The sequence below is a fragment of the Branchiostoma belcheri genome, unplaced genomic scaffold, assembly GCF_001625305.1.
Source record: "Branchiostoma belcheri isolate BF01 breed outbred unplaced genomic scaffold, Haploidv18h27 scaffold53, whole genome shotgun sequence".
Lineage (NCBI taxonomy): Eukaryota > Metazoa > Chordata > Leptocardii > Amphioxiformes > Branchiostomatidae > Branchiostoma > Branchiostoma belcheri.
The window spans coordinates 678,343-703,775 of NW_017804165.1; the positions used below are offsets into that span (position 1 = coordinate 678,343).

The 25,433-nt window shown below is 42.8% G+C and overlaps 3 protein-coding genes across 7 annotated transcripts; 1 reads left to right on the forward strand and 2 right to left on the reverse strand.

The window, feature by feature from the left end:
• Positions 1 to 997: 997 nt before the first annotated feature.
• LOC109480986 (non-structural maintenance of chromosomes element 1 homolog) lies at positions 998 to 17,121 on the reverse strand. 2 transcript variants are annotated; one of them, XM_019783456.1, is made up of 7 exons: positions 17,116 to 17,121; positions 4,464 to 4,599; positions 3,951 to 4,072; positions 3,287 to 3,520; positions 2,667 to 2,783; positions 2,133 to 2,262; positions 998 to 1,750 (listed from the first exon to the last, which is right to left on the reverse strand). In XM_019783456.1, the coding sequence occupies exons 2-7, from the start codon at positions 4,579 to 4,581 to the stop codon at positions 1,665 to 1,667; spliced, it is 807 nt and encodes a 268-aa protein (XP_019639015.1). In that variant the 5' UTR covers positions 4,582 to 4,599; positions 17,116 to 17,121; the 3' UTR covers positions 998 to 1,664. The 2 variants fall into 2 exon arrangements, with proteins under 2 accessions (XP_019639015.1, XP_019639013.1); XM_019783454.1 differs by lacking the exon at positions 17,116 to 17,121 and adding an exon at positions 5,024 to 5,118.
• On the forward strand, positions 5,311 to 14,267 carry LOC109481012 (ATP-dependent RNA helicase DDX24-like). The gene is made up of 16 exons (XM_019783490.1): positions 5,311 to 5,400; positions 6,002 to 6,770; positions 7,006 to 7,154; positions 7,353 to 7,547; positions 7,748 to 7,954; positions 8,211 to 8,321; positions 8,690 to 8,808; positions 9,166 to 9,287; positions 9,635 to 9,753; positions 10,162 to 10,331; positions 10,708 to 10,819; positions 11,146 to 11,263; positions 11,588 to 11,727; positions 11,870 to 11,972; positions 12,230 to 12,328; positions 12,427 to 14,267. Exons 1-16 carry the CDS (start codon positions 5,329 to 5,331, stop codon positions 12,483 to 12,485), a joined length of 2,664 nt encoding a protein of 887 aa, XP_019639049.1. The 5' UTR covers positions 5,311 to 5,328; the 3' UTR covers positions 12,486 to 14,267.
• LOC109480931 (nuclear pore complex protein Nup153-like) lies at positions 13,895 to 25,184 on the reverse strand. 4 transcript variants are annotated; one of them, XM_019783325.1, is made up of 19 exons: positions 24,835 to 25,183; positions 23,898 to 24,147; positions 23,414 to 23,569; positions 23,168 to 23,287; positions 22,919 to 23,043; positions 22,581 to 22,709; positions 21,963 to 22,154; positions 21,534 to 21,725; positions 21,077 to 21,328; positions 20,703 to 20,834; positions 19,939 to 20,301; positions 19,484 to 19,643; positions 18,245 to 19,144; positions 17,715 to 18,125; positions 17,386 to 17,490; positions 16,855 to 17,236; positions 16,335 to 16,597; positions 15,758 to 15,947; positions 13,895 to 15,368 (listed from the first exon to the last, which is right to left on the reverse strand). In XM_019783325.1, the coding sequence occupies exons 1-19, from the start codon at positions 24,913 to 24,915 to the stop codon at positions 15,254 to 15,256; spliced, it is 4,518 nt and encodes a 1,505-aa protein (XP_019638884.1). In that variant the 5' UTR covers positions 24,916 to 25,183; the 3' UTR covers positions 13,895 to 15,253. The 4 variants fall into 4 exon arrangements, with proteins under 4 accessions (XP_019638884.1, XP_019638883.1, XP_019638882.1 ...); XM_019783324.1 differs by having other exon boundaries at positions 20,604 to 20,834; positions 21,963 to 22,151; positions 24,835 to 25,181; XM_019783323.1 differs by having other exon boundaries at positions 20,604 to 20,834; positions 24,835 to 25,181.
• Between the last annotated feature and the right edge of the window lie 249 nt (positions 25,185 to 25,433).

The following is a 25,433-nucleotide window of genomic DNA, read 5'->3' on the forward strand; positions in this document are numbered from 1 at the left end:
CATTGTATATTGCAGGCATACAATGGGGGTACACACATGGACATGGGTTTCCTGCCAAGGAAAAAATGGTGGGACTAAATAATATCAAATATTAATATATAAATCAGATGTATAATGAAGCTCCTTTGGCCACGTGAGGCATTGGTGAGTTCTGCCGCATTCTGTCAAAATGCCATCAATAAAGTAGAATTTCTATGTGGGCTGTTTATTACTTCTGGGTACGGAGGTATTTGTTTGGTGTGGCAGAGTTGTGGATTTGTGTGTGTGTGTGAGTGTGTGTGAGTGTGTGTGTGTGTGTGTGTGTGTGTGTGTGTGTGTGTGTGTGTGTGCGTGCGTGTGTAGCGACAGTTGCACGGAGAGTGGAAGGTGATTTTGACAGGGTGAAAGATTAATTAAATCAGCATGTTGGCAGGACATACTGCACCTGCGCAAAATGCGTAATGTATTGTGCATAGCACTTCAGAAGAACGTCTCATATAAGGTATTTATGCATATAAGGTTAACACTCCTGTAGTTGTCTAATGTTACGTTGGAAAAAATATCGTCTGCAACAGGCAAAATTCCAAAGCAATGAAAACACGCAAAAAAATTGGGGTTTCGCGCATGCACATGCAGTATGTTCTGCCGACGTGCAAACTGAAACGATCTGGAAGACTAACAGAGGGGGGGATGATTTTGTCAGGCAGGATTATTAACTGAAACATACTGGAAGATTAACAGGGTGGGGAATGGTTTTGACAGAGTGGAAGATTAACTGAACTGGAAGATTCACAGGCAGCATAACAGGAAGTTTAAGTCTGGCAGAGAGCCAGCAGATATGGGAGAATTCAGGGACTGCATCTTCCTGCACTTAAGACGTTTGAATTCCTGTCATTCAGTCTGAAATCTACCATTTCTTCTTCTGTTCGTACAAACCTAGCTACTATAGTATAAAAGACAAACTGCAACTTTAACATTAGTAACATACTTTATTTTTTTAGCAAAAAAAAACAAAAAACATAAAAGGAACAGATATATAGAACATAAAGAACCAACATGGGTAGGAAATATTATGTGGAGGGCACTACTGCATCTTCTCCATATAAAACTGGTATGAATGAAATAAATAGTAATAGATTGGTAAGTTTAGTGGTTAGCTTAGTGTATGCATGCAAGCTACAGCAACAAACACCCCCTGCCTATTTGGCTTGGCACTACAGGCTCTACATGTAGGTGATGCTAACATATTTTACATGGACTCAAATCAGCCTTAAGAAATCAATGTGTGCTGGTAAATGTTGTGTTTTATCTTTGCTTTTATTGCCTCTTGCACAAACATGGATGGTTTTCTTCCATGCGACTTTTCTTGCGACTGAATATTGCAACATTTGTTCACTTTAACAACATTAAAACAAATAACCATCCATCACACTACAAATGTCATTTACAAACTACCTTATCAAAAACAATGGCCTTCTCCAAGAGCCTTGTGACAGACATAAACCATCTTAATGCTGGAATGTTAGAAGATCTGACACATCATCAGTGTTCACAGCATGGTACATGAGTAAACTGTACCAACCCAACAGTCACTTCCATCTACTAGTAGCTTCTGCATGAATGGCTGTTTTCAATGTTGTAATGTTGTTAGATACCGGAATGTGCAAAGTAGAACCTTGACCGGATCAGACATGGTGTGACGGGACCTTACGCCTCCGTCCATGACTCTGTGAGGCTGGTGTCTGCTCAGTCTGAGAATGGCCATTTGCACCTGGGAAAGGGAGGTAAATATCTATGAAAGGAAAATACATGAAAACAATTAACGACAGTGCTTCGTTTAGGTAATTAAGTAAATCTTCATTTTCACTGCAACTACAAAACAGCCTACAAGTTTACATTACTGTTCATACCCAGAGATAGCCTACATGAGTGGTGAAGGTTAGACATCCAGGTAATATGATACACCAAAAAACAGTTAAGCAACTAGATATGATTTTGGAAAAGGTCAGATGTTTCAGGTAGCATCCACTACCTTTTGTCAGTGACACTGGAGAGTAGACAGAATTGAATTGAAATGTGTCAAATGACTTTTAAAACTAGGAAAAAAACTGAACTTAAGAAATAGAAACATTCCTATGTTAATTCTGTTGTACCTTGAATGACCATATGGTCCCAGTCAGCCTTACAGCGGGGGCAGCTGGGCTGGTCCTTGTCTCGGAAGTACCGGTTCGCACAGAAGTAGTGCATTTTGGCCTCACAGCTGTCGGACTGGCAGAGTTGGCCCTGGCAAGCGCAATGGAAAGTGGTGATGATGTTTTTGACAAGCAAGATAGGGACTGAGTAGAGTTGCAAAGTTTATATACTCATACAAACCAACTGTCATTCAAACATATATACATACACATACTGTAATGTGGTAACACCAGCAAACAACGATTATGCTACTCTGCTCTAGTACTTTTGTGGACAACATAAACTTTCTAATATAATACGTGTAATAGAAAAACTTGGAAAAACTGATCTTGTGCCCTTGGGAAAGGCACTTAACACGACTTTCCTGGATGGAGGCCTGGCGAACCCTGTCACGTATTAGCCACAAAAAAGCCAGCAGAATCTTCCATTAGTTGAAGGCAGCTGCCTCAAAATGAAAGAAAAGAAGACAAATCATGACGACATCAGCAACCCACCTTGAGAGCTATCTGGTCACACAGACAACACTGCCTGATGTCGTCCTTGTAGTGCTCCATCAGGTAAGGCTTTAGCTCCAGGATGCCACGCACACTCAGGGAGATCTCGCCCTGGTGCTGAACATGGTGAAAAAAATCTTATTTTTCTGACACGTGTCGCATTTAACTTTTAATCATATGAAACATGACCACAGACCAAGCTTCATGCCATGCAGGGGTCTCCCCAGAAATGTAGAATGTGGTGAGGAAGGGTGCGAAGCACCTGATGCTGCATGCACATGACAAAACAGCGACAGTTGGAGTTGTTTACATGAAAATTGTGGTGTGAAATGCCAGCAGGGCGTCTGATTTTCTACCAATGACAATGTTTTCAATTCGCAAGATTGTGCAGACAATAGAATGAATAGCGGCCCAATCCACGCGATAGATCCACACTCACTGCTCAGCCGAAGAAAAGGGGAATGACGAGCAAATTTATCAGGGAAATATGTGGGATAAAATCCCTAATTTTGAAAAGCAACAGGGTGGTGCTGAGATAAGGACATTGTGTATGGAGATCCTTGCCATGGCACTTACTACATGTGGTACATTTTGTACATGTACATGCACGTGGAACTGACCTCGTTGAGCCACCTGTCTCGTACCATCCTCCTTATGACATCCTCCGCCTCCTTCTTCCTCATCTTCCTGTTCTGCTCCTCGTGCAGCAGGTCTGTCAGGTTCAGGACGTCCGTGGAAGACGCCACGCCCGTGTCAGAGTCCACGATCAGATCCAGAACCTTCTTAAAGAACTCCAGCTCTGTCTCCGTGTAGTCTGAGGCCAGATGGGTGATGTCACTCTCCATCATGTTCACCTGGCAGGGACACAATCTTTTTTCACTCCACTGTCACCACATAAAACATGACCTGAAGACTAATCTCCAAGCAGATCCTAGGGTGCCAAAAAGACAGTATTGAATTGGCCAGGCAGTATCCATTGGTCAGAGAGGGTCCAATTCGACACAAAAAATGGGCCATATATAAAAAGGTAACAATTTTTTCCCCCATCAACCTCTGCTTGGACAGTAATACAGACCACTTCAAGAATAGTAATGGTAGCATCATTTAATTATAACTCTGGGTTGAATACTAGTACCCATATCATTAGGCCAGAGGATGCAACTTGATGGTCTCATTTACAGTGATACAATGAAACATGCGATGGACCTGGTACTTTATCATTCATGGCATTCAAATGTTGGCTATATTTTGAGACTTACGACACCACTTTTCAGCAGAACTTACCAGTGCATAATACTGCACCCCATCCTCTTCTGACACCCCCTTCTGTATCATCATGGAGAAGGGTCCTACATGGTGGTTGATTTCGTTGACAAACTTTCCCAAATTCTCATGTTCCACTGGTCCTACAAAAGAACAATAATGGTATAACAGTATGATCAACTATGGGCAAGCCTTGTCATTTAAGTTTCAAATGGAAACTGGAAGAAACAAACAGTAGAAATAGTCAGGTATTGTAATATAGTATGTTTTGCTTCATGTTAACCACTGAGTGCTATCTTAGATTTCTAATAAAAAATTGTACCTTTAATAGATAAAATGAAAGACAGATGAGAGTAGGATGACAGACCAGATGGAATTTGAAGAAAGACAGAAAGTTAGAGGTAGAGAGGCGAGCATGTAAGAAATATAGATTCTATCGAGGCCACGACAATGCTGGTGTAGGTCTCCATCTCTTGCCACCATCTTATGTGCCTGCTTGTTCTCTACAGTATCACTAGTTATGATTCAACTCACTGTTGAAGGTCTCACAACACTTCTTGTACAGGGCCTTGACCTCGCGTGCCTTCAGTGCCCCATGGGTCATGATGGACTGGAGGAACATGCGGTGGGCGTCGGTCATAGCAGTTGCCATGGTAACAGCTGAATGGGACTGAGGGAAAAATACACAATTTATAATTTTGATAAGGTCAGAAATTTGGCTACAGTGACATATATAAAGTTATAACGTTATGACTAAAATTCATTCTCATATTAAATTAAATTCTACTGGATCTGACACAATCAAATTCATTGACCAGTTCACAAAACAGGAAAGCAGAAAAAAAAATCTTATTGACACCCTGTATATGTATTGACAGTAGCCTGTCAGTAGCCTCTGTCTAATTACAAACAGCTGTTTATGGATTGGGAGGGGGGCAAGTCTGCAGTTTCCAACCAGATCATAATCCAGGCTATCTAACGTTACGTTTACTACAAAGGTCTATCTGATAAATGATCTGGTGGGTCTTCACTGCTTTACGTCTATCCTTATCAAAGGAGCAAGAATCTTCTGCAGATGAACGTCTGCTTCGTACCTTCTTCCAAGGAAAGCCTCTTTTCTCGCGATCGCTGTGCCCGGCTGCTTCCGCGTTTTTCGCGCCAGATCACTGTTATCATGATAATGGCCGAGTTCATTTCTGTGGAAGGGCGTGTTTTTCTTTGATAAAAATCAATTCACTTAATACCGGCAAAATACAGGCAAAGTTATAGATATTGCTGTCCATACTGATAGTATTAAGTCTAAAAATGTTGTTGATTGAGCCATTATGTTCTTTGAACAAACTATTTTATTCTGTACAACTGAATCGCCGGTGCCACAGTGGTTTGTTCCATATTTAAGATGGCTGCGCCCGGCGAAAAAAGTAGCGGAGGCAGGCGAAAGGGGAAGAAATCGAAGTCTGTAAGCATGAAGGTTCGTAGTTGTCGCTGCAAAGGTTTTCTTTGTCTTAGAAGAACTTTACCCGTAACTATTGGTAACATTCCGTTGTCAGGAGGGCTAACCATGAGCTGGCTAATCTTAGATACACGCACCCAAAGGGGGAGGGGGGCAAATTCCACATGTGTGCGCGTGGTCGTAGATTTTATTTTGTCCGTAGAAGCAAATGTGCAGAAGGCCGACAGTGTTTTGTACCTCAGTCATAAAATTTCACTGTCTAGGTACGCTGTCAACCACAAAACAGATTCTAGATTTAAAAGGCCATTACAATTTACATATAACAAAAAAAAACAACATTTTTGCACCACAAATTGAATATTTTAATTATAATTTACTTCCATTTTTAAACATATTTATGTAATCATTTTACATGGCTGACATTTATTGTTGACATTAAAAATGCTCACACAAGGTGCACTCAGTTTGTGGCACCACCTCAAAATACCATGATGTAAACAAACATTGCTGATATCTGTGTTTCCAGCTTTTAAATGCACTCGAAATTTGTCAGAGTGCTGGGCCGTTTCAGAACAAGATATCTGAAACCATTAAGGCATCGTTGTTGTGTATTTTGTAGGATTTGTTCAGCAATGTGCAAGCAGACTATCCAGTTCCTCGTAGGACCAAAGGAACAGCCATCCTGGAGCATGGCTCATGGAAGCCTGTCAAGGTTGACCAGTCACTTTTCTCATCGGAGGACTTCTCTGGGTTTGTGGGCCTGGAAGAACTGACAGAATATGAGCTCTGCAGCGAGGGAAAACAAAAACAGCAAAAAAGTACAAAGAAACAAAAGAAGAAAACTCAAAAGCAGGCCAAAGACCATGATGATGCAAACATAGAGGAAGATGAAACCATATTCAAAATGGAGACAAAAGTTCAGGGTACAGAAGAAGAGAGTACCAAATCCAAGACGCAAAATACAATGAAGAAACTGAAAAGGAAAGCTCAAGGAGAAGAGGAGGGACAAGTGATGAAGATAAACAGGAACCAATTGAAGGATGGGCCAAATGACGATAATGACATCAATGAAGAGGTCACCGAACCTTTAAAGAAGAAGCAAAGGGCTGAAGTCTCTGAGCTGTCTTCACAGGAGAAGGATGAAAGTAAAAGTGAGAGTGTTGATCAAACTGGAACGGATGCTGATGCTGCCTCAGAAGGTGTGACAAAGAAATCAGGAAAGTCACGGAAGGAAAGGAGAAATGAAAGAAGGAAACAGAGACTGGTGATGCTCAAAAGAAAGAGAGAGGAACAGAGGGAAAGGAAGAAGCAAGAAAGGAAGACAGCACCACTTGCAAAAGAAAACAGTTGTAAGCTTCAGTCAGTAGCCAAGAAAAGCATAACTGCAGGTAAGTGTACGACTGCAAACCAGCATGTTTGTTTTGTGAAATGTTGTATACACATGCTCTTAAGTTTTTTTGCATGGAGAAATTGGGAATTGTTCAAATTTAATATTTCAACAAAGTGGGATCAGCCAGGGTGTGTGATATACCAATTTTTGCCTCATACATTTTGTGATTTTTTCTATGCCTAATAATATTTTAAAGGTTTAAGAATTTTGTTCTTCTTACTGTTTGTGTGTAGACATGTCCTCCTGGACCCCACTGTATGTCCCTGATGTGGTGTTGAGAGGCTTGGCAGATCAGGGCTTCACACAGCCGACACCCATCCAGGTCCAGACCATCCCACAGGCCATACAGGCTCACAAGGACGTGGTGGGAGCTGCAGAAACAGTGAGTATTATCCTACCCAGGTAAACAGCTGTTGGCAAGGCCTAAACTATCAGCACATGGTAGTCAAGGCCATTGTCTTCACATACTTAGAAGACTAAGGCTAGTGTTATGAAAGTTTATATGGTGATATGTATTAGCATGTTATTTATGAAATAGTTATATGTATGACTTACATTGTTTTCTGTTGTCCTGCTTTAGGGAAGTGGCAAAACCCTGGCTTTTGGGATCCCCATCTTACACAGGATCCTGGAATGGAAGGAGAGAAACTGTCAAGCAGAGGATGGGCAAGTACCAGAGAACACATCTGATGATGATGATGACCAGGAGATGGAGGGAGTTGAGGAAGAAGATCACAATGTTGAGGAGGAAGAGGAAGAAGAGCTAGTCTTAGATGTGAGTTAACTTTCCTTTTATTTTCAGTAACAAATTAGGTACCAACACTGCACCTGTCAGGGTTAGATACTGCTTTTCATTTACTATGTCCAAAATGCTCAATGTTCAATGAAAAACTTTTCATGTTGTAAGTTTGTGACTTAGTAACAAAATAAATGATGAACTAACAAGACAGGTGTTCCCACTCTTTTCTCCTACAGAGTGCAGGTTTGGGGTGTGTCCACGTGGAAGATGACATCACACTGCCACCAGAGTTAGAGGCCCTGCAACAGACTCCCCCCCAGTCAGTCCCCACCCCCCTGAAGGTCGTCTCCCCCCTGTTGGCCCTAGTACTCACCCCCACCAGGGAACTGGCCGTGCAGGTGGCCAATCACATCAAGGCTGCCGCCAAGTACACCAACGTCAAGGTAAATAAGGTTCATGGCATTGTACCTATAATGGATTGAATATTGACAGAAATTATTGAATTGTAGGTTTATATTTGACCTTAAACTTTCTATTCCACACAGGAGTTTTATATACTGTACCTTCATCAAATTGTGGTGCTTTATTATAGATTACAGGTCTGTTACACATATGAATGAGTTACACTTTCAAATTCTCTCTCCTGACTCTACCCGTGACTTTACATGTTAATATCAATAATGTGTGGTTTTATAACAGGTGGCTGTACTAGTTGGAGGCATGGCACCGCAGAAGCAGAAGAGAGTGTTGGACAGACAGCCTGAGATCATTGTAGCAACCCCAGGTAGACTTTGGGAGATGGTGGAACAGGTAGGATGCAAGATGGACTTTTCTCTGCTCAATTTTGACAGAATCCAAGGTCTGTGAATATGTTGGTTGAAAATTTTGTGTTGGAAGGAAAATTGAAACCTTTCTCCTGAATTTTTACACTCTGTCACACCTCCAGCCCAATTTACTGACTTAATGGTTTTGACATTGGAACGTTATCACGACTTTGATTTAAGGATATGATTTTGTTTGACGCATCAGATTTTATTTGACTGTTGTCCACCTTTTGATGTCTGACTAAATGTAATCATGTCCTGTCCTGTACGCTGGGCTCCATTGGAAAGCAGCTTCATAGCTGAATGGGCTACCCAGCCGTTTTAAAATGAACTAAATAAATAGACGTGTTTCAGGGCCATCCTCACCTGAGTGACGTGAACCAGCTCCAGTGTCTGGTGATTGATGAGGCAGACAGGATGGTGGAGAAGGGGCACTTTGCTGAGCTGGGAAACCTGCTGGACAAGATTAATGGGTGGGAACATAAACTCTTCCTAAGTGTTCTTGGTTTGGTTTTTCTTCAATGCCCACAATCATGATAACAATTTTTCTGGCATACTCATTTTCACCTGAGCAAATTGAGGAAAGTCGTATTAAGTGCCTTTCCCAAGGGTACAAAGTTGGAGTGACTTGGCAGTATTTGAACCTCTTGGTTCTGAGCCAAATGCTTTTACGCCACACGACCCCACCATTATTCTTCAACAATAACTGCTGAGTATTGTTTGTAGAATGGTAATCACTGCATTATTGTAAACGAGGGAAAATTCTGCTCCTTTGTCATGGAAAGATACCATGGCAGAACTTGTAACATCTTCCCCTATGTTTCGTGCAGGGAAGGTCGGAACCGCAGAAGGCAGACTTTCGTGTTCTCTGCCACACTGACCATGGTGCATTCTGGGCCACAGAGGAAGATAATGAAGAGAAAATTCAAGATGGACAAAGACAAGAAGCTTGGTAAGGATGACTGGGACTAGGTGTTTTTTTTAGACTAGTATCTGTTCAAGACTGGAATAGGGTCTTAAAAAAGTTGGTAGACTGATGCATGTTGAAAACAAGTGTTTCCTTCTTAGTAGGAGTAAAAGGAATCTAGTTCTCTTTAACAGTCAGGACTGTGTATGTATGTATATGATAATATGTATATACATGTACTTCAAATGTAGTGAATTTAATCCTTCATTGACAGAGGTGCTTGGATACTCAAAATGGATGTGGTATATTCAGATCAAGTATAGGAAGGTTGAAGACGTGATTAGAAAAAGTGCTGCCTATTCAAACACTACATGATGCCTGTACTGTTGCAGGTCAGCTGATGGACAGAGTAGGCATCAGAAGTAAACCTTTAGTGGTGGATCTGAGCAGGCAGCAGGGGACTGTGGACACACTGACTGAAGCCAGGATAACCTGTGCTACAGAGGAGAAGGTACAGCAAGCTTTTCAGCAAACTTTTTTACTATCACCTGTTCACTGTCATGCAGACATGGTTCTCAGACCTTTGTTTTCACATTTTTTTCTGAATTTTTACTATAAAATGTCTGAACCAAGAAAATCATCAGGTTTGGCGTAGTATTATTAGATTACAGGTTAGATTCCAAGATTCAAGATGTCTTTATTGAACTTTCACAGTGGACAACTTTTTGCAGTCACTGAATTACAGTCAATTTACAGTTTTTCACACTGACATATAATATTGCACATAATTTTGATTTGTTCAGTTGACAAAACTTGAAATAATTACAAAGTACATGTACTGCTCGTAATACTACAATTGTTTAGTTACAACATTTAAAAACTGTTGATGTTGATGTAAGTCTTCACTTTGTTTTTCCAGGACATCTATCTGTACTACTTCCTGCTGCAGTACCCTGGTAGGACGCTAGTCTTTGCCAACAGCATTGACTGTATCCGCAGGTTGACGTCTCTCCTGGGCCTACTGCAGAAGAGCCCCCTACCTCTCCATGCTAACATGCACCAGAAACAGAGGCTGAAAAATCTGGAGAGGTAAGCGTTTTTGTTTTTTTGGTGAACAAGGTGCTTGGCAAATTGATTAAGACTGGAGTTGGTGTGTTACGCCGAAAGGTGGTTATACCAGCTATATAGGTACAGATACAGAAGACAAGAATATCAAGTTCTGTATAATTGAGCTATCTAAGCTCTTCCAGAGAAAATAAAGGGTGAAATAACAGGTGCTTCTTGAAATGTCATAATTAGTGTTACCATTCTGAAGTTGCCACGATCTTGAGTCTACTGCAGTAAAGATGACAATCGTCCAGTAAAGTAGAACTGAGTTTGAAAATGCAGTAATCCTGTTGCATTTTGTAATGTACTTATAGGCACCCACTGTACCAAAGATTGACAGAGCTGCTTGATGTTACAGGTTCTCGGCCAATGAGAATGGTCTGCTTCTGGCGACAGACGTGGCAGCTCGAGGGTTGGACATCCCTGACGTGCAGCACGTCATTCACTACCAGGTTCCCCGCACCTCAGAGGTAGTCTCGCACATATCCTAAACTCGTACTGATTCCTCTAAAACACACTTGTCTCTTACATTGTACATGTAGCAGCTAGTCGCAGGGCCAGAGTTGGGCAAAATGTAAATCAGCTACCACATTGTAACATAGTTTTACCAAAAGAAACAATCCCCTTTAACGCACTTTTGAGTTAAAAATCATTTGTCATTGACTGTTTTGTAAAGTTGCAATTGGAACACTGACTAACAGAAATCAGTTGTGGGGTGATCTGTCTTGATATGCTGAAAGTATAGGAATCTTAAAGCGTCAAGAGACAAGAGTATTTGTTTCTCCCTCCTGTACAGACTTATGTACACCGCAGCGGGCGCACTGCTCGTGCCCAGAAAGAAGGGCTGACGCTGCTCCTGACTGGTCCAGAGGATGCCCAGTACTACAGGAGGATCTGTAAGACTCTGGGCAAAGGTCAGGCTGTCTCTGAAAACTTGTACCTTTTGTAGTGAAGTCTGCTTTAGGGAATTTGTCAGCTGTTTTGGCAATTGATTGGTAAGATTGGTGACAATTTTGATCAAATGAGGACAAGTTGAGTATCGATCAAAGTACTCCAAGCAATCCAAGTTGTAAGAGAGAACTGCTTTTAGTGACAATTTATTAGGGTGTGCCATTATGGTCTTTTGTAACTCTCACAGATGAAGAATTATAGCCTTTAGGCCTTTATTGAGAAGATATAACTACATGTATGTTATATGAGTCTGCCCAAGCTGATGACTGTTTCCTGTTGTGTTCCAGATGAGGACTTGCCTGTGTTCCCCACAGAGCCCCTGTACCTGGCCGCCGTGAAGGCCAGGGTTGCCGCCGCTCGCAGGATCGACGTGGGAGAACATCGCTACATGAAGAAGAAACATCACAATGATTGGTTCTTACAGCAGGTTGGGTTCTCAAGTGACCTTTAATATAGCAAGTTTCTGACCTGCACATAGAAGTCACTTGAGTGCAGTTTTACTGTCAAGATGATGATTGATCAGGTTAGTAAATTTTTACTAGCATTGACTTCCCTCTTTATTGTTCCAGGCCAAGGAGATGGACATAGAACTGGATGAAGATGAGGTACTACATGACCTTGGAGACACACAGGAGCAGGATAAGGTCCTTAGTGAGCTCAAGGACATGAAAAGTAAGCACTTAGATCTAAACTTTGATTTAGAATACAATACTTCTATTGATGTCCATATATCAAGCCAGGAAGATGTTAGGTGGTGCTAGCTTCCCATTACTGAGTGAAGGAATAATTATTTCCATTGCTGAGTGAAGGAATTATTCTGTTGTACATGATACAATGTAACAATGCAGAAGTTATGTCACCAAAGAATGGTTTTAGTAATATTGATCTTGTTCCCAACATAATTTGTTTGTTTTTCTCCTACACAACAGAGAGCCTGAGTAAGATGCTGAAGGCCCCAATCTTCCCTAAAGGCTTCTCAGGGCTGTACCCCATCCAGTATGGTCAGCCCAACCTGCCCAGGCTTCCCAGTACGTATCTCAACTTGTATATGTGTAGGTTAGCTTGTATTGTCTATTTTTATACTGTTTCAAAGTACATTTGCTAAACATGTTTATTTCTCACCCAGATGCTGTAGCAGCCACTCTTGCAGTGAACAACAGCCGCAAGAAGAAACCAAAGATTTAAGACAGTGTGACCTGAACTTTGTTCTTCCAGCTGAACATTTTGTTACCCACCCTTAATGAAACTTTATCATAGTATGGTCAGACAGCTTGGAGATCACACAACAGATGTTGGGCTTATTAAATCTCATCAGAAACATTTTGTATCCAACAATTCTATGTTCGGTAACAGAATACCAAACAGCTTGATTTAAAATAAACTGTTGTAGCTATTCCTTTCTTCAAGAATTTGTGTATTCATGGTAAAATTCTTACTGATACAATATGTACAATGTATTTGTTTTCATCGACTGCTAGGACATTTTATTGATGCTGAAAAATCCCCCCTAAATTAAAACTAGTACCACAATAGATACCAAGACTGCTTCATAAAAAAAAAGAGTCAGATTTGAGTGGATCACAGAATTTATTGACTACATTCTGACATAAGTGCAAACCCAATATTTTAAGTACAAGATTCTCTTTATTTGATAATAACCCAGCTGACAGTCATCTGACTGAGTAGACTTTCAAATTTACAATGGTTTGCAATCAGCATTCAAACTGATAATGCTGCACACTTATGATATGATACATCAGTTGACTGTTAGCTTGGTTATTCTTCCACACTACATTACAGTATACACTATGGCCGTCACATATTTGTCAGACATAAAATCTGTACACTGTGGAGAAACTGATTATCAGATCCGTCACGAGCATACATAACTTTACACAATAATAATATAGGTCTAACATATTCATAACAATCAAGACTCCATCATAATATTGTGTGGTTTCATATAAGGACGTACAAAAGGTTTTGTTAGTGATTTTCACCAGTTTCTATGTATAGAACTTAAACCATTGATTAGAGAAGTGTGATATCTGCTGGACTATTATTTAAAAGAACGTTAACACTTAAAAGAACATTTAACCTCCTCCCTGCTGCCTAACCCAGTAAACAATGGTTACCTAAGCAGTGAGAAGGCAGACTGTTAGACTTAGAGACTATATGTAGGTCTGCCATCTATAGATGGGCCTGAAAGTTGCAAGCCCAGAAGATATGCTTCATAAAATTTAATATTCAACTTTGTGAAGCTTCCAAAAATCAACCCTGCATGCTCTATACAGATTTCATGTCCACTTACTTGTGTTTACCTGTGTCCACCCTACCTACTAGTATATGTACCTACAGAACACTACAGATATAAGAAAAGCGAATTGCCACTGTAGCACCTGGTGCAGTCCTGTTCTGAGTTGTGTGAAAAATTCCATTTTCCACACTGATTATCTAATAGATAACTTCACCTGAGTTGACTCACTCACACAAATGTTTCATACCAATCATAGGTTCACTCCAAGAATTCACTCATACAGTTTCTCAAACGGGCATCCAAACGTCAAAATTTTCACATCTTTGTACAAAAATAGTTACTTTTGGAAATTTCAGAATTCTTTTCTTTACCCTCAGAACAAGTCTGCATGTGTATTGTACATATTTTACAGTCAAGCAATGCAATATCCCACTAACACAATTACTGTTACTTTCCTATCATTTACAGCTAACTGGCCAAAATTTGACCGTAACAGCTTTAGTGGGATCAAACAATTGTCTCAAGTCATGTTTACTTACAGATCAGGTAAATATCAAAAGTTTTCAGACTGTATGACAGTAATAGAAGAGTCAATTGTTGAGAGGGGTGCTACACACTGAATACAAGCACAGAAAGAAAGCACTGCCACCTATTCAAACATACCAGGGACACCTGATGGTTTTAAACAAACAAATCTGCATGTTTCTATGCCAATAAATCAGTCCCTATTTGCCAGTGACAAGTCTTTTTCTTTAATAACATTTTGGATACGAGGCATCCCTCCACTGGGATGTTTGATAGGTAACCACTGACAGCAGAATGCAACCATTCTGTACACCTATCAACGTCAACACTGCCAGAGGGTGCACACAGAGAAACCTAACTTGTCACTGCATCACTCATATATTCCACTTTATGTTTACTCTGTGGTCCCTGGCCACCCTGTCAGATTTTACGTTGACCAGTGTACATGTACAGCTGATGAAGTATATAATATAATACATGATAATAAAACTAGTCAGTGGTGATTCGGTGTATTACAAAGCCAGCTAGACTTACTGATACATCTAGTTTTAAGTGCCAACTGCATTTTAGACAATGTCAGAAAGGCATCCGTGGTTTGTTAGAGTACTACTACTAGTACATGTATAAGGTACTTTTAGAGTTATGGTGGTGTGAGTGAGTGCTTAAACATTCAACATTAGACATTGTGTATGACTTAGCACACATATAATATGTTAGAAGTGACAACAAACCACCGATGCACAGTCATGTTTGGAAGTGACTCCAGTATAGCATTCAGGTAAATATCCAAAGTTAGAAAACAGTTTTTGGTATGCCAATCATTTGTTTTGTATTGTTCATCCATCCAATTCATGGCACTTCTGGCATCATCAAATGTACAATGAACCAAATTGAAGCAGCAAAATTGCACTGGGATATCCAAAGTGTCCCTCTTGTAATTTGGCAGAGAGAGCAGCAATTTCTTTGTTAACATATACAGTATACTTTTGCTTTCACTAAGGTTTGGTAGAGTAAAATTTTTGCTGCTCCTGCAACAGTAAGTTCATTTTTATTAAAGCAAATCTTACTAAATCTACCTATTGAAGAGTTAAGCTTTATCAGAACTGAATGAGTTCCGTATAGATGTAACTGTGAAGATAGAAGTTCATCAGACACTACTGTTAAAGGATCGCTAAGGCTTCTTTCTGCGTTGGGCTCTCTTGATGATGCGTCTGCCGCCAGGGGAGGCACTGGGAGTACCGGTACTCTGGATACTGAAAGGATTGCCGCCTGGCTGTGCCCCGGCACTGTGGGAAAAGCAAAATCATTTTTGTCAGCCAGGAAAATGTTTCGAACATCATGAAAGCTCATCAGTGTTCAATGTTTCTCAAACAGAAGCCTTACACCCATAGTTTCTATAGAATGCTAGGTCAAAGTGACTTGAGGTACATGCTTAAGGTTGTGATGTGATAGCTTAATACCTAATATATCACATGCTGGAGTTCCTCAGAGTTCTTTCTGTCACTCAAATCCAGGTCATAATGACAGGAAGGAGATAACTGGGAAAATCTGTTCAGAACTAGAGAATATCTGCTCCATCTGACATAGCCATTTTGTTTCCGACTACTACAAAGCACTCTGCATTGAGGGAAGAGAAAAAGCACTATTTGCTGAGGACCACCAGGCTTGCACTTACCTGAAGTTGAAAGGACCTGGAGCAGCTGGCTGTGGAGCTGGTGCTCCCGCCCCTGCGGTGAAGTTGAACCCGCCGCCTGGCGCGCCTCCTGCAGGGGCTGCAGCACCGAAGTTAAACACTGCAGGGGCCTGCTGCTGCGAGCCTGCGCCAAACTGGAACGACGGCTGGCTGGGCGCACTGAAGTTAAAACCTGCAACATGTGTGATATGATACGATTTGAGTTAAGTTGAATTTAGTTGTTAGTCATTTGTCAGTACCAAGGCAACCCTACAGAGCACGTCGGCAGCTCAAAACCCCATTTCATGTTGGATTTTTGGTCACCGTTGCATTAAAATTTTGCTTGTTGCAGAGGATATCTTTTATGACATAACATTTGGAAACTACAGACAGGATGTTAACTTATACACGCCAATAAGACATGAGATGTTATGAGACGTTCTGCCGAAGTGCTATGGGTTTTGCACAGGTGCAGTACGTTCTGCTACCCTACAGTGACATACATATACATGTACATAAACTGATAAAGAGTCTTGTGGGAAGACAGGACAATCAGTAGATAAGACTGACATGGACTCACCAGCAGTTGGGGCTGGCTGTGCAGCCGTCGCACCAAACACTGGGCCACCGCTGCCAGCTGAGGTGGTCTGCACACCGAAACCAGTGGCCCCTCCAAACGGAGTGGCCCCACCAGAGACAGAAGAGGTGGTGGCCGGTGCGAAGGGCGTGCTTGCTGCCGGGGCAGGGGTTGCTCCAAAGGCTGCAGTACCAAAACTAGGGGCAGCTGTTGTAGCAGGGGGCGCTGTCTGGCCTGCACTGAAGCTGAACCCGCCGGTAGAGCCACTGTCAAGGTGACAAAAAAGAATCAAGGTCATGCAAACTAGACACACTGGCACAGCCAACACTTTCTTCACAAACTTTTCGTGGTACATGTACTTGGTAAAGACACTGTTGTACCTTGACAAGGACAGTATTGGGTGGAAACAACTTTTTTCCTTTTAAAAAACAAGGAGAACCAATGAAAACTACAGTTTGTACCAGTATTTCTCTTTTTGTCAGATACATCAATAAATCATTTAAAATCAAGTGAAAAAACTCACCCTGGTGTTGACGATGCTCCTGCCCCGAACACAAAGGGAGCACTTGCAGTGCCGGCTGTAGTTGTGGCAGGTGGCGCCCCCGCACCAAAGCTGAAGGGTGCCGGAGCCGTACTTGCAGCTGTACTGGACAGTGACGAGCCCGTGCCAAACGCGAAGCCTGACGTTGTCGCCGCTGCACTGCCTGTGGCTGAGGGTGCTGCTGCCGGCGTGCCAAAGGTGAGTCCAGTGCTGGGGGCAGCCGATGCTGCACCAGTCCCAAACACTGGTGGGTTTGTGCTCGTGGTGGATCTGAAGCTTGGCGCTGGGCTGGGACTGGCTGAACCAAACGGGGTGCCGGAGCCAAAAGCAGAAGATAGGTTCACCTTGGCCTGAGAGCTGGTGTCTGTGGAAGTGTCAACAGTTTTATTTTAAGTTGTGTCTCCATTTATCTGGAAACAGGACATAAATGTCAACAATTGAAAGACTATTTCATGCAAATTTGAACTGAAAGACACAGCGATGACTGAGGTTACTAGTCAGGTAAACACATACCTGATGATTCTAGGCTCCTTTTTGCTGAGGGCTGACTGGATGAAGGCTTGGGTACACTCAACTGACCTGCCTTGGCCAAATCAGCTATGCTTGTCATCTTGGGAGCTGAAATAAAATGGCTATTGGTTTAGATAACAGCTGTTGCTTGGGTCTAACTTACTAACTAAAGATCTCACAAGTACAAATTTGGTGATATGATTGTATCCTACTAAACATGACACAGTTTTAAAATCAGTGTCATACACACATAAAAAGATACAAAAAGTACCTTCATGAGTAAACACCCATGATAATACATGTGCATTGTACTAATGTGAAAGCTTTATTACCTGCATCAGTTGTCGTCCCAAACGATGTCGATGACTGTTGGGCTGCTGTTCCCGCTCCAAACGTGAACCCAGCAGAGGCAGCAGCACCAGCGGCTGAACTTCCCGTCCCAAACGTGAAGCCCCCGCTGGCGGCGGCCCCCGGGGCAGCAGGTCCCGATGTTGTCCCTGTGCCGAATGCGAAACCTCCGCTGGCTGATGACGTGGTGTTAGACGTCGTGGTGGCAGCTCCAGAGGAAGAGCTGGCTGCTCCAAACGTGAAGCCACCACTGGCAGCGGTACTGGTGGCAGCAGTCCCGGCACCAAACGTGAACCCACCGCTGGGGGCAGAGGTTGTCCCTGCACCAAACTGTACGCCACCGCTGGATGTGGTGCTTGTGGCAGCTTCTGTACCTCCACTGCCAAACTTGAACCCTGGATACATGATAAGTTCTTTGAGTAATAGCAACTGATGTCATGTAAAATGAACTATGATACATAAACAGACAAATATAAACAAAGGTAATAAGTGGGACAGAACTCAGTACATGTACCTGCAAATTGGGGTTTGGCATCTGTTGATGTTTCAGCAGCTTTTGGTGCCCCAAACTGGAACCCTCCGGTGCTGCCACCGAAGGAGGTTGTTCCCCCTGTGGATGTTGACTGGGAGCCAAACTTGAATGCCCCTGATCCAGAAGAGGGCAGGGCACTGCCTGGCTTCGGCGTTTCACAGGCGGCACATTTTGTCACATCCTTGTCATTCTGGACCATACAGGTTTCACACTCCCACTTGGACTGCTGTGCAGACAGAGCGGCGGCAAAGCCTGAACTGTTCGTACCCGATGATAAACCACTGCTTCCACTTGTTGCACCGCCTGAACTAGATGTGTTTTGGCTACCTGGCTTTGGTGTTTCAGACGCTGCACATTTAGTCTTGTCTAACAACAACCCGGATGAACCGGAAGTCGATTTAAACGTACTCGATGACCCAAAGTTGACAGCAGGTGTAGATGCAGCTGGTTTTGACTCACTGCCAGGTTTAGGGGTCTCACATGCAGGACATTTTGTCAACTCATTCTCGTTTTCCACGAGACACGTATTACAGGTCCACTTGTTTCTTGCTGCTGCTGTTGACCATATAGATTTACCAGCATCTTGTGTATTTGCACTAGTGGATACAGAGTCTGTGGTGCCTTTCTTCAATTTGTTGGAGTCCTGTTTAGAATCAGCAGCAGCAGAAGAACTACTACTACTTCCGAATGTGAAACCAGAGCTGGCAGAGTTCACAGCACCTGCAGATCCAAACTTAAATCCACTGTTTGTACTGCTTCCCTCCGTGGTGGTGCCAAGTTTAAAACCATTGCTTTTGGGGACTGCATTACTGCCAAAACTAAATAAGCCATCCTTCCCATCAGACTTTGTTGAAGCACTGGATGCAGTGAAGGCAGATGGACCTGTGCAGGAAGATATTGGGCCTGGTCAAAATGGAGGGACTGGATACAGGGGAATTTTTTCTTCGTGTGAAATAGCCAGGGGTTGGGCTCAAGACATCTTTCCCAACAACAATGTACACGTTGAGAAAAACTCACTGCATATCCATTTACTTACTATCATATGAAGCCAAATTGTATGACTTCATGAAGAAATCTTGACTAAAACTGCATGCTTCACACCTGAAGCAAACAATACTTTATTCAGACAAAGTAACATTGCCTACTAATACTTACATCACACTGAAGGAAAAGGCCTAGAATTATTACCGAGAACAACACCATAGAACCAAAGGCACTTACCAGTGGTGGGTACTGTGAGTTTGGGCTGGCTGCCAGGCTTGGGGGTGTCACAGGCGACACACCTGCTGGCTGCAGCTGTGTTCTGCACCATGCAGGTGTCACAGTCCCAGGCACCTGATGGCTTCTTGAACTGATCTGCCAGGGATGGCATTGCTGCAGGCTGTAAGAACAGGTAAAGGGCATATAAATCAAGTTGTACACAGGAAATATATATGGCTATTCAACAAACTAACATAATAATGAGCTATGCACTTCACATAGGTCAGAAAGGCCCATATCTGTGTTTACAAAATATACAGTGACATGTTATTTAAGTTGAAAGCTTATACCACTTACTGATGTACTGCAGTCGTTGAGATTAGTTTTTATTGCCCAATTCATCTGTTTAAGTTAACTGCTGTTTATTGCATACACAAAAAAGTACCAAGTTAACATTTTGAATCATTTTCCACCACCTTTGTACTAGCAGCCACCTCTCCAGTTGTTTTCTTTTCCACAGGTTTCTCTTTTGCCCCCTCTGGCTTACTGACTAGTGGACCTCCCTTCAGGGCCTCCAGCACACTGCCTGATTTCAGTGGCAGTGGCTCTGCCTTCAGGGCATCTAGGACACTGCCTTGCTTCAGAGTTGGGGGAGGGGCGGGGCTGCCAGTAGTAACTGCCGGCTCGGCTGCTTTCCGTTTGGGCTGGAAGCTTGACCCTGCACCGGTTGTAAGGAAGGTAGAACCGCCTGTTGGGGCAGACATGGCTGAGGATGTGCCGAAACCCTGACTGGAGAAGGACTTTCCTGGGGATGTAGGCTGGCTGAACTGGAAGCTGGGCTGTAAGGAAGACAGCGGGAAAATACTAAACACAAGGGAAATCAAGAAGAAAGACAGGATAACCTCCCACCAACACTCAGCACATTTCTTACAGAAAGTACTTCTATGTCTGATTGCCACATTACAAGGTTACTGTCATAATTTCCCTCAGATTTTTTCAATCCCTGAAACAACAGATTTTTTTTCTTATCTTGAAAAAAAATCATTCCTTACACTTGGTTAATCGTGGTTAATGCAATCTACAAGTTTTCTTACAACATGAAACGAGTTCCTGTCAGAAACACAGTCAACAAGCTACTCACTGTTTCAGTATTGCTAATTGCTGAGGTGTTGTCCTCTGGGCTGGACCTGACTATGGGAGATGCGAAGGTGAACTGGGGTGATGACGTCACACTGCTCACCTGTGGGGTGGTGCTCGAGGTGCTGACCTTTGCCTCACTTACGGGTTTTGACGGTGCCGGGGAGAAGTCAAACTTGGGCAGGCTGGTTCCAGACAGGGGGAGGGCGATCTGGGGGAGGTCTGGCACCTCAGCCTTGTGTGGGGAAAAGCATAGCAGTGGTTTCTTAAAGTCATGCCACAAGTTATATCCTCAAATCATCTTAAAAGTATGTGATCTACATGGTATGAGGAACTGTCTTTTTTTGCTATTGAAAAAGAAGGAAAAAATTGGTAGATCAAAATCTGTAATTTGATACATTTTAACACCTAAGGGTATAATTTCCACCATGTCCTTAATAATTTCATCAGGAACATGTGCTTGAAGAAAAGACTAACCTCTTCCTCGTCCTGCACTGCGTGTGCCCGTTGCGTGCCGTATGATCTCTCCCTGCGCATCTTACCCCCACTGCCCTGGGGCAGCTGGGCAGGTGGAGTCCATGTGGCAGCAGCCTGGCTGCTAGGCTTGTTGGCAGGTGCTAGCCGAGCCTCAGCTGGCTTACTCGCTGGCTGGCTGATTGCTTTGACTGGAGATGGCTCAGTGTTTTGGGATTCAGACTTTGTAGGTTCACTGTCAGGAACCAAAATTTCCTACAAGTGCGACAGACGCAGGACAGCTTTAACTTTGGAAGCAGCAACCAAATGGAATCAAGTCAAGTGCTTTTCTTTATACTTCATTGCCCCAGTGGGCTATCAAATTAAGATAAAATGTACAAGAGAATAATTTAGAGTAACAAGTATGACTAATGTAACCATCAACATACAGACTTATTGGTAAAATGTAATGTTAGCCTACCTCTTTAGCTGGCACTACAGACTTTCTGGGCCTGTAAGTAGAATGTGTCTGTGCCCTGTTGGTAGCAATGGAGGCAGGTGTGGACAGGTTCAGTCTCTGTACCGGGGGCTGTCCTGCCAGCCGCCCCTCCAACCTGGAGGCACCCGGGTCCAGGAAGCTTCCACCCATAACTCTGCGCTTTTTAGAGGAAGGCTGGGAGGGCACAGGGCAAGTAAAGGTAAGTATTTGTGTACTACAATGAACTGTTGTAGACATTGTGTCCTCTTGAAGCAACTGCACAACCAAAAATCTAAAAAATCTTTAAGACAACAGTTGCCCCCTGGCTGAAATTGAGAAAGATCATGTCAGAATACCAATGCCAATTAATCAATCTTTGCTAGCAGAAGAAGTCTATGAACTTGTAAAGCCCGTAAAAAGAAATCTGCTTACTGTAAAGCCCAGAGGGGACTCGTCAGAGGGCAGTGTGAGGGAAGGGATCCTCTTGGCATCAGACACAGGTGTAGACATCCTCTCCAGGGTGTGGAGAATCCTCTGTGCAGTGACAGACATGACCCCGGACCCGCGGCTGCTGTGGACAGGCTTGGGGCGGACCTGCTGTCTCATGGTGTGGGGTGGGACCTGCTGAGGCAACACAATTCAATTTGTCACTTTACACTTCAGTTCTTCTGCTTTTTTCAATCATGAATGTATTTAGATTTTTAGATTTGAAACCATCTTCCTGCTGAATATTCAGCTTGCACCTTAAATTTTCTAAAAATGGCCAAGTGGATTGCAATGTCACATGGCATAGATAAAGTTTGTGAGGCCTCACTTCATCACTAGGGCTGCATACCTAAAGGTAACATCAAGGTACAGGTACAAATACAGAGGTTTAGGTACAGGTCCGGACCTGCACCTGCACCTGAACAATTTGACAAATTAACACATGCTCTTCTGAACTTCCTCAATAACATTAAAAAACAGTGATACTGTCTACTTATCTAAGAGAAAAACAAAAGAAGCTAGAGCTTCTCTCATAATTGCCTTTTTAGAAAAATTCTGTCTTACCTGCAGAGGTGAGACAGTCCTGCCACGTTTCTGTCCCTGTTTCTGTGCAGATGCTCCTCCGTAGGTCGTCCTTCCCTCGTAAAATGGAGACTCAGTGATGGGGCTCCCAAACAGAGAGGACGAGTCATTCTGAAGAAATTCAAATCTGTTCATCACTGTGTATTTTTTCATGATTTTTTTTACAATGAACTTGAATACACCTTTCCCCAATACTTCATTGACAAATTATTAGTAGACCAAGTCCTGACAGGAGGGACTTCTCATTTAAAGGAGGAAAGATTTTTTGTTTACTACGTTCTCTTTAAAAATGATACTGTAAAATGCCATGGGATCCTCACCAATGCCGGGGAGCCGAAGACAGAGTAGTTAAACGTTGGTTTTCTGGCCGATCGTGCAGGTGGTTGGGGCAGGGCCATTCTGGTCTCACGTTCTTCTGACCACAGGGATTTGGGCCTGGCAAAGTCTGAAACAGGGTGGCACAAACTCACATCAACAAAGAAGACATGTATATTAGGATGGTAATGTAAAGTAAAAAAAAAGTACAAACAACTAAAACCAATACTAATAGAATTAAAGCCAATACACACCTTTAGCACCCTCATCTGTCGTTGCCTCACTCCTTCTCTCACTCTGGTCGACTTGTGGGACGTTGGAGAAACTGATGCTGGTGGATGCTGAGTCTTCTGAGAACTTGTCTTCCTCAGCAGCTGAAAAAATCAAGGCATTTTTTAAAGATTGAATGGCCTTACTATAACTATAAAAAACATGTACGCAGCTTGCACAAAAAAGACAGAAATTGCCAACAGGCCTTATTTGTTTGAAATGACCCTTACATGGTAAGGCTGAGTTAGACGGTGCTTCCCGTGTGTATGTTGTGGTGTAGGATGAAGTAGCTGATAGAGATTGTTGTGTCCTTTGAGCATGGATGGATCCCCGTGTCAGTGGGATCTGACTGAAGTAGCCCGGCCCGGGACGAGAGTCCTCAGAACCTGTACAAAGACACGGGTTGTTCTAACTTCTAATGAAACTCTAATGAAATTCAGGATGGATACATGCAAAACATACAAAATGATTTTTTTTCCAACAGCCACAAGACATCTAACGTTACATGTGTATGTCCCCTAAAGAAAGTGATGTAAATGGACAGGTACAAGTTACCACACTCAGCAGGAAACTCTAATTCAGGATGGAAACATGCAAACACTTGAAGTTTTTCTTCAACAGCCAAGACATGTACACGTGTATGTTCCCTGAAGGAATTGATGTGTATGGACAGGGACAAGTTACCAGACCAAAGGGTAAAGCTGGATCTCGTACCCTGTACTGATGAACTCTGTTGATGGGTTAATCTGTTTTTAGTGACGTGAAGTGGAGGTGCTGCTGTCTCTTCCTCCTCCTCCTCTTCCAGCCCATTTTGATCTTCACGTATGTGCACCACAGGAACATGTGCAGGTTTCCCTGTGCGTGCAGACCTCTCTGTGGTCGGTTGCACACCACTCTCATCTTGACCCCACATGCCTTTTAGCCACGAAGGCGTCAGGTACTCTGTCACACTGCTTAGGATGGACTACAGGGAGAAATTACCATAAAACCAGAATCAGTCATGTGTTACTCATCCATGCACAAGATTTGGACAACACCCAAAAGCGAGCCTTAATGTACTTACAGCCATTTTTACTACACGTATCTATTCTATCTTTATGTGGTTATCAATATCATGTACCTTTGTAGTGAAGTAGGCTACACTGTATGATGGTATTAAAACAACCTTCATCTGCATAATATTAAAACAAGTTTCCAAAATTGTTTTACCTCATAACAAATTGTCAATGGAATGGTCCAAATGAAAAATTATAGCACTGTGCAAAGCAAACTTTACAAGTTTGACTATAATTGAGATGTTATCACTGAAGGTCAGTTTATTGGAGTTCTACCCTTTCTATAACGTCTCATCACATTTTGTTTCGTTACACAAGTTCCTACGTAGTTACAGGCATTTTGTTGCATACATAACGAAAAATTTGTGACGTCCAACTCCAAAGTCACAAAAATGTCTTTTTTGACAGAAAACTTACCTGTCACTGTCATATTTCGCCGCCGAATTAGGGACTTTCTGCGTGCGTGTAAAAACCCCGCCAGGCCCAAGACGCCCCATTTACCTTGACTCTTTCAATTTCCTACAGTACCTGTGAGATTTTTATCATCCCATACTGCACATGCCTGTGTCGGCGCCCTCCCCATGGCCCATGCTTACCTTTCTCCCGCCGGATCTAGCGTACGGTTTCGGCGCGTGTGACCGCCGGCTACGCGCCTTCCCAGCACCGGAGGCCGCCATTCTGTTCCTGGCAAGTGCCGTCAGCTCTCGGGCCGACAGATAACTCTCGAAACGGTGCGAAAAGTTTGCAATTTCTTGAAGGATTTCAAATTTTTTCCCTCGTCTAGCAGTACTTCCCGACCAAAGATGGCGGCAATCTGAACTTCTTTGCTATTGGTGGAGCCAATCACGTGATTGCTAACTTTGACCTGTCACAATTAGTTGGTGCGCCGCCTAGCGGTATACATCAGAATGCAGTGAGCACATTTGCTCTTCCTACAGTATATATTGGACAGGTAACGTTACATGCATAAGGCAATCAAATTGCCAGAGAATAATTCTGACCAATTAAACGGTAAAAACCCTAGTTCTTCCACGACTGGGGTCTGTGGTACCGGTAGCCAGCGGTAAAAAAGTGACGAAAGGGTTTGGAGGGTTCAAGTTTGAGTTCACATTTCTCATAATCTACTGTGAAATGATATCAGATAATAATGTCTGAAAAGTGTAAGAAGTAGTAGTTTCTTGGTGAAGATTGATTT